The sequence below is a fragment of the Chlorocebus sabaeus genome, chromosome 16 (genome assembly GCF_047675955.1).
Source record: "Chlorocebus sabaeus isolate Y175 chromosome 16, mChlSab1.0.hap1, whole genome shotgun sequence".
Classification (NCBI taxonomy): Eukaryota; Metazoa; Chordata; class Mammalia; order Primates; family Cercopithecidae; genus Chlorocebus; species Chlorocebus sabaeus.
This window is the reverse complement of record NC_132919.1, coordinates 16,500,854-16,522,095: the sequence shown is the minus strand read 5'-3', so window position 1 is coordinate 16,522,095 and position 21,242 is coordinate 16,500,854. Positions and strand designations below refer to the sequence as shown.

The 21,242-nt window shown below is 39.1% G+C and overlaps 1 protein-coding gene across 13 annotated transcripts in view; it reads right to left on the bottom strand.

Moving 5' to 3' along the window:
- The window catches only part of NCOR1 (nuclear receptor corepressor 1), a 188,020-nt gene that overhangs the window by 27,782 nt on the left and 138,996 nt on the right, over positions 1-21,242 (bottom strand). For 11 of the 13 annotated variants that reach the window (XM_008010473.3, XM_008010477.3, XM_008010481.3 and 8 more), the window contains 14 exons: positions 20,148-20,316; positions 18,375-18,515; positions 17,149-17,232; positions 16,416-16,672; positions 15,168-15,528; positions 12,962-13,189; positions 10,523-10,732; positions 9,891-10,040; positions 9,080-9,205; positions 5,479-5,644; positions 4,779-5,272; positions 1,887-2,015; positions 1,332-1,489; positions 808-1,031 (listed from right to left, as the gene is read on the bottom strand). In XM_008010473.3, coding sequence (XP_008008664.1) covers positions 808-1,031; positions 1,332-1,489; positions 1,887-2,015; positions 4,779-5,272; positions 5,479-5,644; positions 9,080-9,205; positions 9,891-10,040; positions 10,523-10,732; positions 12,962-13,189; positions 15,168-15,528; positions 16,416-16,672; positions 17,149-17,232; positions 18,375-18,515; positions 20,148-20,316 — 2,897 coding nt within the window. The remainder of the gene's footprint in view (positions 1-807; positions 1,032-1,331; positions 1,490-1,886; positions 2,016-4,778; positions 5,273-5,478; positions 5,645-9,079; positions 9,206-9,890; positions 10,041-10,522; positions 10,733-12,961; positions 13,190-15,167; positions 15,529-16,415; positions 16,673-17,148; positions 17,233-18,374; positions 18,516-20,147; positions 20,317-21,242) is intronic. The other 2 variants (XM_008010484.3, XM_008010485.3) reach the window with 1 other exon arrangement.

Genomic DNA, 21,242 nt, shown 5'->3' with positions numbered 1-21,242 from the left:
CATCCACTTTATTTTAACCAAACACAGACTATCAGGTAAGAAGATATGCTCTTTATCAGAGAGCCCTGGCATATAACATGTTTCCACTCATGGTGCCACTACTGGCTTCCCTTTCCTTTATTTAATGTCACCTTAAAATATATACGTGTGTGTGTATATATATGTGTGTGTATAGATATACACTGACAGAAGTCTAAGGACTAGAATAAAATATAAATGCAGAAGCAAACAACCTATAGATAGATAGATAGATAGATAGATAGATAGATAGATAGATAGTTTTGTTTTGTTTTGTTTTTAAGTTTTTTTGTACAGATGAGATCTCACTATGTTGCCCAGGCTGGTCTCAAATTCCTGGGCTCAAGCAATCCTCCTACCTCAGCCTCCCAAAGTGCTGGCATTATAGGTATAAGCCACTGTGCCTGGTCGATATCACCTTCTTAAACTTCTACTGATGCTGACCCAGTAGAAACCACTGAGACAGATAAATATGAGAGGTATTATTAGGAAGGACCACGGAAGTGTCCCTAAACCACTACCAAACTACACATTCTTCTTAACTGTCTTTACAAACCAACCAACAGAACATAATCATCTTTTGAATATATATTAAAAAGACATAGTACCAGATGCTAAGACAGTGGACATTCTAAGGATAATATTCAGGGAAACAAAGCTCATTTACACTTTCCAGGGATTAAAGGCAAATGAACTTTAGTTGTGAGAAACAAATTCCTTATCCTGTAGATATATTCCATTTGTTTTACTGTTGGGAAATTTATATATAATTTGAAATAAAGATCATACCTTCCCCTGGATTTGTCCACAAGATTTTCTGGAGAGACCCTTGAACCTGGTCTTTGATGATGGACAGACTGAACCTGGGATTCTGGGCTGTAACGATTTGATGTTTTAGTCCTCACAGGTGTAGACACCAAAGTAGATGGTGAGTTCTGGAATGTAGAAGTAGGAGGCTGCTGGGGAGTCTGTGAGGAAACTTGATTTCTAGCAAAATCTTGTGTGATAATTTGCTGTGAATGAGAAAAGAAGGAAGTGGTAAAATTCATTGAGTACTTGCAAAAAAAAAGTATTAAGAAATCTAGATATCTTTATTATAAATTTCTTTTTCTATATGAAATCTGCTTTCCCCATATAGATTTTCTATATGAAATCTGCTTTCTCACACCTGTAATCCCAGCACTTTGGGAGGCCGAGGCAGGTGGGTCACCTGAGGTCAGGGGTTTGAGACCAGCCTGACCAACGTGGAGAAACCCTGTCTCTACTAAAAAAACACAAAGAAAATCAGCTAATAAGAATAATGAAAAACTTACACAGATGTGATCAGCAAGTGTGATCAGCCGATGGGTCCTGGGCACTTGCCCCATTCCCTCTGCCTGTGAAGAAGGGGGCAGCTGTTGCTGGGGAGACGGTGATTCCTGCTGTGGTCGATAGTGATGTAATGGTCCTTCATATTGTCTGGTAGCATCGTCTAGTAGAGAACACATAGATGTCTTACTCCAGGAATGTCTGTGCCTTTCACTCATTATGAAAGATTAAATACAATTCAGAAGAACACATGAAAGGATGTGGTACATAGCTCTAAACAAAAAACTTATCTTAATTTTGGAAAAAAAAATTATTCACTGACAGAAGTCTGAGGACTAGAACAAAATATAAATGCAGAAGCAAACAAAATTAATATAAACTATTTTCTGTATCATTAAAAAATAAAAAAGAATCGATAGCTGTTTCTAAAGCAGGCTCATGTAAGATTACCCTAAAATAAACAAAACAAGTTAATTCTTACCATGGTCTAGACAGATAATTAGAAGCAAATGATAAATGTAAATATGAAAACATGTAAATGGTCGCTTAAGAAGACATACTTTCGGCTTGATTTGCCTTAACAACCTCTGGCTGATAGGCCTGCAGTTTTTCCTGGGGTGGCGCAGGTGAGCTGGCAGGACTTATCACCTCAATAGCATCGCTAGGTGTTTCATACCTGTGAGAAGATACTTTAAGAAAAGAAAATCTTATTTTAAAACTAATCCTGGGAAAAGTTTCTAAAGTCTAAGTTCTTCAAACCTACAGCATATTTTCAATTCTGATCAACCATGTTCAATGGTATTCCAGGTTAATGAGGGTTTTCTGAAGTTTTATGAGCTTTAAGACATTTTAGGCCAGGTGCAGTGGCTCACACCTGTAATCCCAGCACTTTGGGAGGCCGAGGCAGGTGGGTCACCTGAGGTCGGGGGTTTGAGACCAGCCTGACCAACGTGGAGAAACCCTGTCTCTACTAAAAAAACACAAAATTAGTCAGGCGTGGTGGCTCATGCCTATAATCCCAGCTACTCGGGAGGCTGAGGCAGGAGAATCGCTTGAACCCGGGAGGCAGAGGTTGTGGTGAGCTGAGATTGCGCCATTGCACTCCATCCTGGGCAACGAGAGCGAAACTCTGTCTCAAAAAAAAAAAAAAAAAGACACGTTTTAAAGCACAATAATAAACACTGGAATGAGGCAGAACAGAGAACAGATTTATCATATTTTTCCTGGGAGCTGGAAAAGAAATCACCAGGGAAACATTTATGGAAAGAGGTTAATAAATAAGGGAGTAGATCTCAATAACTGATTCCAATAATTCCAATTCTGTGGGACATTCTGTTCTTAGAAAAACGCTGAGGCTATAAAGCTGCTTCATTCACTACCATGATGATTTTAAAGCTATAGATTATATAACACTATATATAATGATTTTCTCAAATAACTGGAGTATTGCTAACAAAAGTTACTCCAAATATTAATAATTTTTTAGCACTGTGTTACATTGTGAAAATAACCAGAAATGGTAGAGAATGTCTGAAGGGAAGTATACTCCCAGAAAGGGAGGATGTCAACCAACTCTGGAGGATACCCACATCAAAAAGGACCTCCTCTAAGACGCAGTTCTCAAGTAAACAGAGGGGCTGTGCAGTGGGGCTAACAACAGGCAGCTTTTCACAGTCCTGCCATGGCCTCAGAGCTGACAGTTGAGAGCAGATGTAACCACCTATTCAGGAACCTCTGAATTCAGAGGGCTCTTCACATCTACAAACTACACTATAGAATCTGAGAGCTGTCAGAGCTCCAAAGGGTACATGGCCCTGACTGGACACAGATGCAGCAGGTGGGAATGAACCCTGCTCCCTAGCCACCAGCTGCTCCTCTGGTACTCAACAGTCCTTCCTATCCTCACCAGGTCATGGAAACTGCAGCTACCTGGGTTCTAGTACACTTAGGAGATTGGAAACTTGATAAATGGGACAGAAATGATCATTGAGAAACTAAAATAAATCACCATATTCAAAGAAGTTTACAGCAATTTGTGACTTTTGTATCCACTGTTACTCATTACTGGTTATGTATTCAACATCCTAAATCTGCTTACAACTTCCAATATTCACTCAGTAGAAAGTCTGATTCCGAACTGTGTTCACATTGCTCTTGAAGCCTTAAGGGGCAAGACTATGGCAACGGACTTCACCTTCAGGATGAGGAGGGCTCTCAAGAGTCAAACTGAAAGCCACACTGAATAACTGTACATAGCCTTTGGACATCATGGAATTCACTGACCAGTGATAAAAATGATAACCACACACAGAGACATGGACACTCAGAAAAGATGAGCTTTCTATTTTCAAACATTCTGAAAATCAAATTCCTACAGCAAGGTTTGGTTTGTGATGCAAACTGAAAAGAAATGTTTAATCCAATGATTAAGGAACCCATGTGCTATACCATTCAATAAGCCCAGGTGGGATCTCCCAGTGTGCTGGCGACTTCCCTTCAAAAGACCTATTCATACAACTATAGAATATCTCTTTCTCAGTGAGCAATTTTCTGCATGCAGAAAATCTATATTGCAGATTTTCCTAATCTCAGGCTAACACTACCCTCTCTCTCTAAAAGCCTCAGCAATGGGGTAGATGTGACCTAAACAAATTATAATTAAGCTAGTGGATACTTAGAGATCAAAAGAACTGCACATTGCATTCTGGAGCATAAGAAATCTTTTTTTTTCATGATCTCTAACTCTACTGAATTTATTCAATGGATATAACAGAAAGATGACTATATATGATTAAATTACTTCCAGTGTTAGCAGATGTTTATTTAAATACTTGCTTGTTCTTTCTACAATTCCACATAGAATTGAGGCAACAGTTTAAAAGAAAATTTAAAAAGTAACTTTTCTAGCATTTTAATGTAGACCTGTGAATTTCAAGATGTGCAGGTTAGCCATCACAATGACTAACCAGACTTGAACAAAATCCAACTTGCAAAAAAGATGCAATATAAATACCAATCACCAGTAATAGGTAGTCTCACTTTTAAAAATCTGTGTCTTAGAAAAAGGATAATAGAGGCTTTGGGGTATTGGCATAAATACAGAACCATGTCCTAGCAAATGCTTCCTGAGAAATGATACCTCAGTAGCACAGAGCCTGGAGATACATCCACTACCTTTCAGATGCCTAAATATGTTAATAAGGTCTGCCTTCTACTTTCTAAATTTAATTACATAAATGATACAGTTTTCTTGTGGAAAATACATTGATAGGCTTATATGTAGGAAACTGGGATATTTAAATAATCATAAAAACAGCAGAAGATACATTTTTGCATTACATTTACTATCAAGCATTAGGATTTTTAAATACCATATAGTTCTACTTGACCTAAAGAATAAAGTAATTCTTTACTCAGACATCACATTGTGAAACTCAGATTGAGATACATACAGCTACTAGAAGAGTCTGAACTTTGAGAGCCACGTTCCCTCGCATCCTTGTCCGAGGCAATTTGCCGGGTGATGATCACGTCTATGAAGTTAGCTGCAGTAATGGTAGTCTTCCCTCGGGTCCTTAGCTCTTCCTCATATCTGGATTTTGGAGGAGGCCCTTTATCTTTCCCAGCCTCAGAATAAACTACTGAAGAATGAGGCTGGGGCTTGCCACTTGGAAAGGCTGAAGAAGTGTATAAACACTGAACAGATCTCTTCTCCACCTCCAGGGTTTTCTGCTCTAGCTGCTGCTGTTCACTAACTGCTGCTGACCTGCTTCTCAAATTTTCTTCTAACCTGGCAGCTTCATGCTTACTCTCTTTTGTTTTGGACACATCCATCTGGGGTGCAGAAGCTGCAGCATCCACAAGAGCAGCCAGGGCATCCGCAGCAGTGTTGTAACGGGAGGCTGGCAGGCCTTGGCTTATTGAAGGGCCCCCAGCAGGCAGTGGCCTGTAAATAAAACCAAATCACAGCTCTGTGAAGGGAAGACCATTTGCTGGGAATGTGGTGGGGAGATGGAAGGACAAACTGCAACAACAAAAAAGGCTTCGTGGCACGGGCAGAAAAGCATGACTATACTTAGACTATTGCAGTCACAAATTTTAAAATGAATATACAAGAGACATTTTTTGTCAAAATATGTACAAGAGACTGACATGATTCGTAGCTGAGCAGTTGGATCCAAAGGTGTGATTACACTGGTTCCATTGGTTCCTTGGAAAACACTGGGTCTCTGTTGCAACATGGTCTCCTGAGTTCTTACTGAAGGGGAAGGGGAGCGAACATATCCATGACTGCCAGGTCGGCCAGGCTGTTCTGAGCCTGCAGAGGTGAAAAAGAAAAAAGAAAGAAAGACATAAGGAGGAAGCTACAGATAAAAGGAAGCAATGCTTATGGATTGTTTATTTTTTTATTTTATTTTATTTTTTTTGAGACGGAGTCTAGCTCTGTCGCCCAGGCTGGAGTGCAGTGGCGCAATCTTGGCTCACTGCAAGCTCCACGTCCCGGGTTTACGCCATTCTCCTGCCTCAGTCTCCTGAGTAGCTGGGACTACAGGCGCCCGCCACCTCGCCTGGCTAGTTTTTTTGTATTTTTTTAAGTAGAGACGGGGTTTCACTGTGTTAGCCAGAATGGTCTCGATCTCCTGACCTCGTGATCCGCCCGTCTCGGCCTCCCAAAGTGCTGGGATTACAGGCGTGAGCTACCGCGTCCGGCCGGATTGTTTATTTCCTAATATACCTAAATAGAAAAAAGGAAAACAAGACAAGAAACTTGATAGTCTACTTTCTGGCCTTTCCAGAAATATGTTCTAAAAGTTTCCAAATAAAGATGCAATAAAACCGCAGCAGTAACTTGAAACAAAACGTCAGCCATCATTTACTGTCATTTCCATTTCTCTGATAAATTTCAATCTTGATCCCAGAAATAAAACAGCACCAACAAGAAGTACTACTACAAATCATGTAAGTTCATCTTTCAGATTCTTCCTCAAACTCCAGTCTGTACATATTTCCAAAATCTAATCAGGCACAACTTTCTAAGCATCATAATGAAAATAATATACCACTGCTACACTAGGGTTTGAGACTGTTTCATTCAACCACAGTTTGCCCTGCTTCATTTCTTCACTGTCCCCTTCACAGGTGACTCTCTCAGCAAGCTCTCTTTTGAAATGAAATCATTCACATTATCCTCCCACATAAAACTTGGCTCCCACAATTACACTTCTACAATATTTGGTATGTTTTTGTTCACTTAACTCTAACTCTCCCATAACAAAGTCAGAGCTTGGACTTGGTCAGAACTACTTCACGCAGAGGATTTTGAACTCTCAAATCCCTCCCCAATCACTTTCCTCTTGACCTTGTCTTGTTCTGTGTCCTCACTCCAACCTTCTAACCTGCTCACTGGCTTCATAACAGCTAGCCGTTTTAGCACACACCACTCTTCTCACACACACCACCACCTCAGCCAGGCTTCTCAGCAGTTTTCTCCCTTCTAACCATTCATCAGCTTATATGAATATTTATTTTTTAATTAAATTTAAAAAATTTTAAGAGACAGCGTCACACTCTGTTACCCAGGGCACTCCACAGCTCACTGCAGCCTCAAACTCCTGGCTTCAAGGGATCATCCCACTTCAGCCTCCTGAGTAGCTAGGACTACAGGTGCACAGCACCGCTCCTGGCTAACTTATATATATATATATTTTAGAGACAGGGTATATATATATATATATATATATATATATATATATTTATTTTAGAGACAGGGTATCACTATGCTGCTGAGGCTGGTCTTGAATTCCCGGCCTCAAGCAATCCCCCTGCCTCAGCCTCCTGAGTAGCTGGGATTACAGGCATGAGCCACCATGCCCAGCTTATCTAAGTATTTCTATGGGATATATATTCCTAGATGTGAATTACTAGATGGAAGAGTATTTAAAATTTCTATCTCCACAGAGGCTACACCAATTTACACTGCCATTGCCAACATGAGTGTCTGTTTCTGTAGAAACTCCAACACAATATTTATCAACTTTCTTACATGTCTGATGCAGAGAAATGGTATCTTTGTGCCTTAAATATAAATTTTGTTCATCAGTAGGATCACAAACATTTCAAAAATCTAGTCTCTACCAAAGTTATGTATTATTTGTATGAGGGTTTCTTAATTAAATCAATTTTCCATGTTTTATGCAATTAACATGGAATCAATATTACTGTTCTGCCTTACAATTCATTAAAGCACTTCCTATAGTCAAATTCTTAGTGATTTTTATTGTACACAGATAAAGGTATATAGATAATCTTACTTTACATAGATTATACAAGATCTTCTGGGTGACACAGTTATAACTAAATGTGTTTGAGCTTTGTAACCACTGAATTATTTAACTCCTCAGAAATATTACTGGATCAAATATGATGACTATCTTTCGGGCTCCTTCCATATATTGCCATTCATATTGATTTCAAAGGTTTGTTTCCTATGACAGTATCAATGTGACAACCTTCTGCCGCTGTGCCCTTTGGTTCTGTACCTAACTCTCTGACACGTTTCTGCTTCCTTTTGCCCCGACCTAGATCAACTCTCCTGGTAATATCTAAAGACTGACCTACACTTCTTTTCACACTCTTGCCCCGTGGAAATCTCATTCAAGCCAGAGCTTCAGCTCTTGCAGGTGACTCCTATATCAGTATCTCCAAGCTCTGTCTTTTCTTCTGAGTACCAGATCAGAGTATCTGACAATACACACATGGTCAATGATTTGATTTAATTAAAAGAACTGAAAAGAGCAAGTATACCATGGATAAAAAAGATTCCCCATGGACACATGAGAGGCTGGGCATCCCAAATCCAAGTCAGAAATGCTCCAATATCCAAAACTTTTTAGCTGACATGACACTCAAAGTAAACACTCACTGGAGCACTTCAAATTTCATTATTTTTGGATTAGCAATGTCCAACTGGCATAATGCCAATATTCCAAAATCCGAAAAAATCCTGGTTCCAAGCATTTGGGATATTCAACCTGGATGTCTAAAATCATTACATCTTTGCTTTCACTCATCATGCTCTATCTTTATTGCAGACTAATCTTGTTCCTCGTCTCTTTCTCAATCCCCATATCCAGTTAAGTCTCTTTGAGTCTACAGTGATATTCTTCCCAGCAGTTCTTTTCTGGCCATTCCCAGTGTAAAGTATTCCAGGCCACCATTAGGATGCATATGAACTACTGACAGTCTCACTGGCCTTCTGGAACCAGCCATACCCACCCTTCAGGGTTTTAATCCACCTATTCCACTCGTATGTAAATGTCCCTCTGATCATGTCACCTGCCTCCTGGACACAACATTTCATTGTAATTCAAGATGCCACATAAGCTGCTAACTGTATTTTCCATTCCTCCTCTAAACTCAAGCTCAAAAACACCTTCATATCCAGGAGTTTTTGCTAGGGCTATTCTTTCAGCCTTGAAAGCTCTGTGACCAATATCTTCAGGCCCAACCGCAGTCCACTGTTTGCACCAAATAAAAATGATAGCTTCATCACGAAAACATTTTTCCGTGTAAAATCCATGTTTCCACCATCTCAGCTGTTACAGCACTTTCACCTGTTTTTCACTTGGGGCCTGTAATAACAATGTCTTAGAATTTTTGTTTGCATCAAAAATTTTTGTGCGCAGCATTAAACACAGTGTACAAGACTGCTAAGATGTGTCCAGAGAATGGAAGAGCAGTGCCTTTCACTGACCTGGCCGCAGGTAGAGATCGGAGGAAGCTGCAGCAATCCGTTCCCGCTCCCGCTCCTTCTCCCGCTCCCGCTCCCGTTCCCGTTCCCTCTCGGCGCTTGCAGCAGCTGCAAGGTGTGTTGGGTGTCCTGTAAAACATAAACCTGCAGCTTAAAGATAAAAATATCAACTGACTGAGTATATCAAACAATTCTGAAATTCCAAGTGACTGAAAATTTTTCACAAAGCTTCAAATTTAGGATATAAGAAGCTTCTTTTGGCCAGGTGCAGTGGCTCACACCTATAATCCCAGTACTTCAGGAGGCCAAGGCAGGTGGATCTCCCGAGGCCAGGAGTTTGAGACCAGCCTGGGCAACATAGTGAGACCCTGTCTCTACTAAAAACACACAAAAAATTAGCCAGGTGTGGTGGCGCACACCTGTAATCCCAGCTACTCCAGAGGCTGAGGCATGAGAATCTCTTGAACCCGGGAGATGGAGGTTGCAGTGAGCTGAGATCACACCACTGCGCTCCAGCCTGGGCAATGAAGCCAGACTCTGTCTCCAAAACAAACAAAAAAAAGAAAACACAAGAAAAGAGAAAAAGGAGTTTGTTTTATTAAGAGTCCTGGATAAGAACTGAAGCATAACATAAGCTTTTAAGGCATTTCTAAGGTATCTAGTGGCAGTTGGCACATAAGAACTACTATTAAATGTTAAAAGAAAAACAAGAAACCAAAGAAAGGAAAATTGCCCAAAATACCTTAAAAGGCTATATTGTAAAAACATAAACACAATGGTTCTATTAAAGAGGTGTGTGACTGTAGAATCTTACCTGGAGACATGGAAGCAGAGTTGTATGGCCTGGGAGGGAAAGTAATCTGCGTACCAGGAATATAAGTGATTCTGTCCATGGGAGGAGTGCTTGTTCCCCCTGGATGAGGCACTAAAATTGTTGGAGGCATATTGGTCAGGTCAATGATTCCTATCCAAAAGACAAATACAATTTATGTTAAGTGTTATTCTAAAGGTACAGAACCATACATGACTTTTGGACTTTGTCTATCTCTGTGAATCAAGGGTAATTTGTATATAATATAAATGAAAATGTTTACTATCATCATTACTTTTTAAAACATTCTTTAACTCTAAAGAAGGATATTAAAGACTGTACTTCGTATTAGTAACCTCAAAGTATGGGGAGATTAAAGAGACAGAGAAATTTGTAAAACATGGATTACAAATACTCAGCACAAGGATTTGGTTTAACTAAACCAAAATTTCAGTATTCACCAAAACACCTTCTCTCAATGTATGTCTCTGGGCTAAAAAGTCTATGGGAAGAAGGATACAGTGTTCTTTTCTTTCTTTCTTTCCATCATTCATTCAACAAGTATTTATTGAGTACCTAAGAAACACTGGGTAAACATAAATATTCTATGAATTCTGAAATGCAAAGACACACACCTCTCGTTGCTGGGTATGGGAGACCCAGTGGCTGCTCTCTTGGGGAGAGTCCTCTGGCCACATCTGGACGCAAGTTCACTTGCATCTGTTGTGAGGTAATGTAATCATTTAAGATTGTCTGTCTTGTGTTCTCCATTGCGTAAAGCTGATACTGACTTGGGTAACCTGGAGTTGGTGAAAGCTGTCTCTGAAACAGGTAAGCAGCCGCTGCTGATTGAGAGAATGAAAGAAAGGCACTGAGTTTTGTCCTGGCTGAAATGCATTTGCTAAACACCATCTACAAAAGGGTAGAGAAAAATCATGTGCTGAGCTAGTGCACATGGAACTTTTACTTAGTTATAAGGATTAAGGTGGATTTATCTTAGACCTTGATATATTAGCAGTATCACTTCTAATTCATTCTAGTGTCTGAGAAGTAATGGAAAAAGGGGAAGGATAACAGTAGCTAAAAACTTCTCAAGTACTTTTACTTTCAATCTTTGACATGTAACTTTATTATATTTTTACCTGCCATCTGCAAGAGTTGTGTTTGAAAACAGAATTGTTTTTACAGTACTGATCATCCAATACAACCAACAGAAATGTATACGAAAATACTTTATGGCAATCAGTAACTTTACTCTCCAGGGGGTAAAAATGATTATAGACTATAAGCATTTAATTAGCCCATGTGTTTGGAGCAGACTGGCAAACTTTTGACATAAAGGGCCAAATGGTAAATATATTTTAGGCTTTGTGGGCCTTTTCGCATCTGTCACAGCTACTCAACTCTGACACTGTAGCACAAAAAGAGCTACAGGAAAAAAGAATAAATGATGTGGCTGTGTCCTAATAAAACTTTATTTACAAACACAAGAGGCAACAGGATTTGGCTAAAAAGCTGTAGTTTTTCGCAACCCCTAGGTGACAGAATGACACAAGACACATGACACGAGGAAGGGGTAAGGTGTGGTAAAAAGTAGAAGATAATGTCTCTCTCCTCAAAACATTACAATCCAGCTCAGGCTCAAAAACAAGCAAATGAAACCATTACAAAATGAAGACTATGATAAACACTAAATAGAAACTAGAAACATTCCATTTTGTCTGAGAACCGGAGTGACCTATTTTATATGTATATGTTCTCCCTAGAAAAACAAATAACATGTTTTCTGGAATATTTGCTTCCCCTTCATCTAGAAGCTAGGTAAGTCTGTCAGCTGACACAATCTGGGACACAGTGCCCTACGTAATAGGTATTGGGCTCCTCTGAAACAGTGTTGTCAAATGACACATACTTTGATGACATTTACACAGCTTTTAGATAAAACATTTCCCACAGGTACTTTGCTATTATGAAATGTAAATAACCCTTAGAATTCTTACTTTTAAAATTTAGCATACTGATAATGAAAAATTCTTCCCTAAGGACCAAAGTGAGGCACAAGTATTCTGTGTTCTAATTTGCACCTGAAGGATATAAGTAATAAGCAAAGCAAAGAGTTTAGGCCAGAGAAGAGGTCTGAGCAGAAAACACATGTGTGACTGGGCTCAGCCAATAGCAGCAAGGAAGAGCAAGGACTGCACCCTGGGAGGACAAGGTGCAGCCGCTGGTCCTGCAGATTATAACAGCCCAGCCGAGCCTCTCTGTACCAACCAATGGGACTGCTCCCCTCCCCTCCCTATGTAAAACACAGCGCCCTCTGCCCAGCACAGACTGCTGTCTGGAAACCTGCACATGTCCGCACCTATCAGATTCTGTCTACCAACGTCAGTTGTGTTCTAAAGTTTCTTCCAGCTGTACTTGTTACTAGAATTATGTACCTTAATGACATAATTTGTAAATCAAAGAAGAATGAAGAGTGGTTTCTCTGAAAACTAAGTTAATAGCTTTGGAAAGACCTGATACAGAAGTTGAATCAGGTGTGGACCAGACAACTTTAAAAGGCTGGAAAAAAATCTAGAAGGATTCTGTATTTAGATTGCTTGGAAGTGTCTTTACTTGGAAATTCTAGCTTTACTTAAAAAAAGAAACACCTGGAAATGTGAATTTCTTTTATATAAGACAGTGAGCTTTAATCAATCGTTTTTGAAAAAGCCTTGGCCTTAGATCAGAGTACTGGTAAATGAACATCTATGCTGTAAGTTAACACGTTTAAGGTATGCCCCTGTCATTTTAAAATAATTATTCACATTAACCCACATTTTCAATTAGCTTCACCAAGTGCCATAAGAGAGCTTTTCATATACTATTATTTTTAGTTCTTTACTGGGTGCTGATAAGATTTTATTTCTTGATCTGGGTGCTGGTAACATGGGGGAATTTAGTTTGTGAAAATTCACTGAGCTGTACATTAATGGTACTTGCAATTGTACTGTATTATACAACAACAGAAAGCTGAAAAGGCATACAGGTGGCATATTTATTTGCCATAAATTATCACTATATTTCATGTTTACCAGGATCCAAAGCCCTGTGAAAAGGCATGGCTGGATCCAAGTGCGTGGGCAGGTGGCTCCGATAAACCTCTCCTGCAGCGCTGCCTCTGTGATGGGGATCAAACGGACTGTGGCTCACGACAGGGTCCACCCCAGGCACTGGAGACTTCGCTGGGATACTTTCCCTCTGCGTAGGGGTCAGTGTTGATTTCCTTTCATGATTGGTAGACTTGTTAGAAGAAATTGTAACTGGAAAAAAAGAGCCAATGCCACAACTTCTTAAGAAACTTGCAAAGTATGATAATATTTGTCCACTTCTCAACCATTCAAATACAGACTATATTCATGTATTTGGATCTTCTCTTTCCCCTCAACATTTAACATTCAATATTGCAAAATATGAAAATGGAAACAACTAGTGGAAACTTGAGATTTGGAGAGTACTGTCACCTTTTGGATCACAGCACCAGTATTTTACCACCTTATGTAACATTAAAAATAAAATTCAATACTCTTCTTTAAATCTCATTATGAATGATTGTTTTTTGTATGACTTTAACATTCTAAATTCTTTTGTCCCCACATGTAGTAAACTTCAGTTTTCTCATTGCCTGTGTTATGCAACTTCCTTACTACCCATTAATCACAAATTTCACTAATTTTTTCCTTGCTCTGTTCTTCCACAATGACTTTCTCATTACTTCACCAACATCTATCTCCTCCCTACTCCAGCCTCTCCTCTTTTAAATGATGTTATTCAGAGTGTTCAGACTGTCCCACCAATAACTATATATTCAAACACTTACTAGCCATCACCCTCAATTTTTTTTTTTTTTTTTTGAGATGGAGTCTCGCTCTGTCGCCCAGGCTGTAGTGCAGTGGCGTGATCTCGGCTCACTGCAGTCTCTACCTCCTGGGTTCAAGCAATTCTCCTGCCTCAGCCTCCCGAGTAACTGGGACTACAGGAGCACGCCACCATGCCAGGCTAATTTTTTTTGTATTTTTAGTAGAGACGGGGTTTTACCATGGCCTCCCAAAGTGCTGGGATTACAGGTGTGAGCCACTGCACCCAGCCACCCTCAATTTTTTTAACTGTGGTGAAATATACATAACATAAAATTTACAATTTTAGCCATTTTAAAGGGTACAATTCACAGTGGCATTAAGTACAATGCATGATGGTTGTGTAACCGTTACATCTAAATACTAATATTTTGATACTATAAACTTTACCACAAACAAATCTGCCTGCCCAAAGAAAGAAATCACACTGGTTTGTCACATCCCCTTCCAAGTCCCAGTGTGCTCAAACATGTAGTGCCCTTCCCTCTGCAGGGCAACTCTCCATCAAAACTAAAGCTACAAGCATTTGGACTCACCCCCTTATACCTAACAAGGACTTCCCCTTCTCCTCACTCTGTGCTACGCCTCTCACATCCGCCAAAACACTCTTCTACAGCTCGCAGTGCCCAGCCCAGGATGTAGCATGTAAGCCATCAATAAATTTGTATTATAATAAAAAATGGTAGGCGGATGCATTTTTAAGGGCCTCAGGTTGATTCAGGGCCACTTGGTAAAAATCACTTCTCAACTGATGTAGCTGCCAGCAGCATGGGGTTATAGTGGTAACAATGATAATGACAGTAACACCAACAGTTTAATTCACATTTATCGAGCCCTTCGTAAATACTCAGCACCATTCTAAGTTCTTTACATGTACTACCTTATTTGATCTTCATAATAATCCAGAGAGGTAGGTCTTAATGTTACATTATGATTTTACAGATCAGGAAACTAAGCTACAAAAAAGCTAAGTAACTCATCTGAGTTTATGCAGTAAGAATGTTAATTCAAGCTTACGCAGTCTTGTTCCAGAGGCTACTTTCAGCTTTCACACCACACTGCCACTGAAGGAACAATGTGAAAACTGACTTCCAGAAAACCTTATGCAATTGGCTGAAAATCCACTCTAAAAATATACTTATTCTACAGCATTTCTGGACTGTGTCATAATCTGCACTTGATTTAAATATTAGGTATTTTACTTAAATTATGCCTACTTTTAAATTAGTAGCCTTCCATACTCCTAGAATCAAGCATGACCTGCAGATCTTGGGATACTCTAAAGCTAACAATTTGATATTTACTACTTGACAAAGGTTTTTTTGTTTTGTTTTGTTTTTTAATTCAATAAAAAGGATCAGACCAAGCAACAAAAGTAACATACCATCAGAAGTTCTGTTCATCATGGGTGAGCCTCTGGACATGGTGTTTTGGTAACTCACAGGGGTCCTCCGTGCACTGGTGTCATCGTAAATCCCAGGGCTCAGTTGTGCTTTGGGAGCTTCATGCAGTGTGGACCTAAGAACGGAGGGGCCAGAGCTTACCACTGACGTGTGCCGGGAACGCACGGGTTCGCCTGCTTTCACATCCTCATATTTTCCCCGTTCTACCACTTTTATGTTCTCTGGCACAATTTCCAGCGGAGGCATTCCACGGGATAGTTTGCTAGGCCCCGTGATTAAGGATTTGACATTGTGTTTGATGGCAGATTGACCTGAGTTGTTGTCAAACTTTATTGGTGTGCCCTAAAGGGAAAGAAACAAACATTACAGGTGGCAAAGTCATCTGGCTACTTTTCTATCTCGGGTCTACGTCTGGCCCATGGCAGTTACAGTTCACTGTGGTGACCGTTTTTTTGTCTGCTGGACATCTCAATCACAACCCCACTGATCCCAAGCTGCATACTTTCCCACATTCCACACTCCATGCTATGGACACAAGAAAACTTGATGATAAGAAGTACGCAAGGTCAGGTGCCATGGCTCACACCTATAATCCCAGCACTTTGGGAGGCTGAAGCGGGCATATCACCTGAGGTCGGGAGTTTGAGACCAGCCTGACCAACATGGAGAAACCCCATCTCTACTAAAAATACAAAATTAGCCGGGCGTGGTGGCGGGTACCTATAATTTCAGCTACCCGGGAGGCTGGGGCAGGAGAATCGCTTGAACCCGGGAAGGAGAGGTTACAGTGAGCCGAGATAGTGCCATTACACAAAGGCCAAGTGCGGTGGCTCACACCTGTGATCCCACACTTTGAGATGCTGAGGTGGGCAGATCACTTGAGCTCAGGAGTTCAAGACCAGCCTTGGCAACATGGCAAAGCCCTGTCTCTACAAAAATTCTGGGTGTGGTGGTACATGCCTGTAGTCCTAGCTACTTGGAAGGCTGAGGTGGGAGGACTGCTTGAGCCCAGGAGGTTAAGGCTATAGTGAGCTGTGATCATACCACTGCACTCCAGCCTGGTCCACAGAGCCAAAAAAAAAAAAAAAAAAAAAAAAAGGTACAGGAAACTTTCACATTTACTTCCAGGAGGTCTGACATCGTAAGAACCACTTATAATTATTAAGTCACACTTTTTAAAATGTTCCATAAATATCAGTTACTGACAAAAAGAGCCAAAACTTAGTTACCTGGGAAATGGAACCCTCAATTATCGGCCTTGTGCTCTGGACCACTTCTGGAGTTTTCCGACTTTCCTGAGTTAAAATATCTTGCCTTGGAATCTCATGAATGGAGCGCCCCATTTCTTTGATGGTGGTGATGCCATCGTATGGTTTTCCTTTGGTAATGGCGCCCTCAAACGCTCGTATGGGAGGACTTTCCCTTTTAATTTGTTTGGGATATTTCAGGCCATCTTCAAAGCTTTCAGTTGTTGCCCTTGGTGTCCCTTGAAAAAGAGTTCAGGAAACATTAAAATAAAGCTGATGGTTGCACAACAATGCCACAGAACTGTGCATTTAAAAATGGTTAAAATGGTAAATTTTGTTACACATATTTTAACATAATTTAAAATAATGCCTTGACATCTTGTAGTTTCTAATTAATTTTCTATTTACAGTAGATCCTCTAATCAGTATTCATCAATCATTTCTTTAGGGTTGCTCGAGATATAATATTAATGCATCATTCATAATAGTCACAGAATGGTTCTTGCATAATAAAGATATCTCTATGTTAAAAGACTAAGCAACTATCATCTTCCAATAAATTATGTAGCTTAGAGGCAGAAAAGTAATAACCAAGACTTTAATACTTCAAAAGGGAAAATATCTTGAAAAGCAGAAATACACTGTAAATTAATGTCAAACTATTTTGCCAGGAAGGCAATTATAAATAAAAATGCAAAACAAGCAGAAAGTTTACCCTGCATTATGGAGCCAGACAATACAGTCCTTTCTTTGAGGTCAGAATGAGGACTCCCCCTGGGTAATGCTCGGCATATCAGCCCTTCCAAAACAAGAAAGCAATCAATTATTCAACACAACGTATATGTCAACTCACATATCCTGAATGCTGTTCTTAAAGTGTATGTTTTTGATAAATGCTCTATGAAGGAAGGAATGTCAATTTAAGTGAACTATCCAGAAGTAGCTAATATGACATCACACAGTCCTTTGTAAATATTTTCCTAAATAAAAAATGGCCACCAAAGGCATCTAATGAAAGGTTAAAAAGGAAAGATACCTTCAAAGTTAAATCTAAAATCCCAACACTTCTTTATCAAGAAGAAAGAAGATATAGGATTGGAAACCATTGCTTAGTTTTGAAATATACTTGTGATAAAGGGAAAACGGGAAATACGGATACCATAAAAATAGGGAAAATGTATTAAATGCAACATGCAAATTGAAACGAAAGAGTTGTAAATAACCTAAGAAGTTTCACATTATTGTTGCTGATAAATATAAATCAAGGGTTAGAAATAACCACACACATTTACAGTGAAAGTGTGTGTGTTTTTTTAACAGAGAAAAATACAGCTCTTAAGAGAATTACACAGGACTTACCCTGCTTTTAGTATTTCATCTAGCTTAAAATTGGTTGAGGCAGGTTAACATTTAAACAAAGTGGGCCATTAACAAAACAAAATCCTACTGATCGTGTACTGAAGGCATATCACATGAGCAGCACCAGTTCAGACGCCTGCCTCCAACCCTCACACAGTGTTAGGTACGATCCCTTAATTTACAGAGGAAGAAACAGGCTCAGAGGAATTCACCAGGGAAGGGTGAAACTGAAATTTAAATTCATGTCTTTACCCATTACACCACTTTATCCATCTCACAATTCAAAAAGAAGTTCTCACAACAAATTTTACCTTTTTTAACTCACTTAGCTGAAACAGGAATAATCTGGAAATTGTAAGAGCATTCAAATATGAACATTCTAATAGTAACCTATGACCAATTATGCTTAAATTTTACCTCCTTCCATTGTTATGTGCCACTTTATGTATATAGATATAAAGTTAATATAAATATACATTTCAGGTGGAAATGATAAAAACTGCACACAACTTAATTCAACAATGCAAACTTACTATATAAAATTACATGTATCAAAATAACATTCTGAAAACAGTGCTTTACCCTCCAGCGGTGCTGATACAGGAGACTCCCTCATTGACATCCCTTGCTTTATATTTCCTTCCACTGATTCATAGCTTCTCTTTAAACTGATTTCATGAGCTGTTCTTGGACTCCTAGTCCCTTCTCGGGCATTCTTAATATCTACAGAATACACAAACAAGACTTGCTCAGACAGAGCACATGGTATACAATGTACAGTAAATAGGTTAATTTCATAGTCTATCTTATAAAAATAATAATACAAAAACTTGTCTTAACCTACAATAAAATCTGTGTGGATGATTCATAAAAATATTTTCATTCATTCAAATACGTTTATTGATGCCTACTGTGTGCTAGGCATAAGCTAGGCTTGCAGATAAGATTAACAAATTAAATCCCTTTCTGCATAAAACATACCCAATAGTGGTAGGTACAGATTATGTTGTGCAATAAGCTATGAAAGGAGAAGTATAATGTGCTATGAAAATGCTAGGAGAGAAACCTAACACCTCCAGGTTCAGATAAGCCAGCTTAGAGGAAGCAATGTGTAAGCTGAGAATGAAGGATGAATAAGAGTTGTTCAAGTCAAAGGTAATAGGAGGAGAACGTACGGGCAGAATGAACAGTGAACACAAAGACCCCAAGGTGAGACACAGAATGGTACATTAAAAGAACGTAAGCTTGGTAACTGGCTAATGTGTAGAGTGGAGTTGGGAGGAAGAGTGTAGGGGAAGTAAACATAGAAGTGAGAAAGGAAAAATCTGAGGAGTTAAGCTGGAAGCAGCTCCTGGAGGGGTGATAAAGCTAAGGTAGGGGCTTGCAGTTATCTCAAGGGTGATGGAAAAATCAATCAAGGAGTGATGTGGTACACACTTTGAATATGGGTGAGACTGAAGGTAGGGAGATGAGTTAGGTGGCTGCTGAGTTAAAGATGATGGTAAGAGTGGTGAATACAGAGTAATGGATGGATTCTAGACACTTTAGGAAAATGAACAGAAATGGCTTAGTGATTTGGTGGATGTGGAAAGAAACAGACGTGTGTAGACTTCTGGTTTGGACAACGTACATTAATTATTAATTTCTTAACCCCAAAAACAAAATGTCAATCAAAATATGCCAGACATGTAAAGCAGAGGGAAATAAGAACGTTATCAAGCATTTTGCAGCATTTGGCACTATGTACACACATACTTTATTTCTTTGTATTGGAAGAGAAAAAGCATAGCTAATGACTACTCCAAGGTCACAGAGTCAGGTGCAAATAAGAACTCAAACTCAGTCAAAACTTTGGCTAATATTTCTATCACATTTGAGTCATTCTTATAAAATACTACTACTGAGAAAATATAACTTAAGAATACATCTAAAAAATGTACATAGACATTAAAATAGTTTTATTAAGGAGTATTTAATATTCTTATCAAGATTATCAGAGTATTATCTACCCTCTAATTCTTTATTCATAAAACATGAATCTCTTCAAAATAAAAGTATTCTATTAAAGTTCAACAAAGGCTCTTTACCGAAGCTAAACTGACCACAGTCGATAATCTTAGCTACCACCTATGGGACATTTAATATGAGCTCTGTGTTTTTAATTACTTTTCATTGACTGAGCTGATATTCACAAAATTCTCATGAGACAAGTATTACTAACCCCTTTTACTGAGAGAAAACATAGGTTCAGCAAAGATAAACTGACTTCCAGATAGCAGAAATGTGGGAAAACCCAAACCTATATTTTTAGCACATATTGTAATACTGGTTTTGGTACATACATACAATACTTACTATCATATGACAAGATATGTCCACTTTTGCCTTCATAAATAACATGGCCTTTGGATGCAGCTTCCTCTCTGCCTTTCTCAGGACTGCTGTCTTCAATGGGCATTCTAGAAATGGACCCCTTCACCAAAGCCTCTGTTGGTATGCCAGTCTGGGGCAGAGCTGGAGTGCCCTGCCATCAAATCAAGCATCAAATCAAGGAGTAACTCGAGTTTAGGGAAAACACAAGGTGTTCAGAAAATCTACCCTATCACAGAGTCAGGCTAATCTATAGCTTCAAAGAAGAAAGCACACGTACATGAAAGGAAATTACACATTGAATTTTTATCGACATGAAGACATCCTGTACCTTCATCCTTCAACTCAGCTACGTAACACTTAAAATTATGACAGGTATATTAGGTGAATCAACTTTGCTCCCACCTTCATGTGAGGACTCTATTACAGGACTTAACTCTCAGAAGTTTCTCTTAAGGACTAAAATCAAGTAAATGAAACAGCTTTTATTAGGTTGCTGCAAATGTAATTGCAGTTTTTGCATTGTTGAAATTTGCCGCTTGATACTAGAATACATTCTTAAATAAATGTGGTTATGTTCTTTTTTCTTTTGAATGTAGTTATGCTACATATCATTTTAATGTGCATTTGTCACTTTGTTTTTTGTTAATGACTTATTACTTGCTGTTTATTTTATATTTATTTTAGACGATGAAAATGACGTTAGACAAAAAGCAAATTCAAGTGATTTTCTTATTCAAGTTCAAAATGGGTCGTAAAGCAGCGGAGACAATTCATAACATCAACAACGCATTTGGCCCAGGAACTGTTAACAAGCATACAGTGCAGTGGTGGTTCAAGAAGTTTTGCAAAGGGAAAAAGAGCCTTGAAGATGAGGAGCATATTGCCCGGCCATCAGAAGTTGACAGCAACCAATTGAGAGCTATCACTGATGCTGATCCTCTTACGACTACATGAGAAGTTGCCAAAGAACTCAACATCAACCATTCTATGGTTGTTCGGCTTTGGAAGCAAATTGGAAAAATGAAAAAGCTCAGTAAGTGGGTGCGTGAGCTAAGCGAAAATTTTAAAAACTGTCTT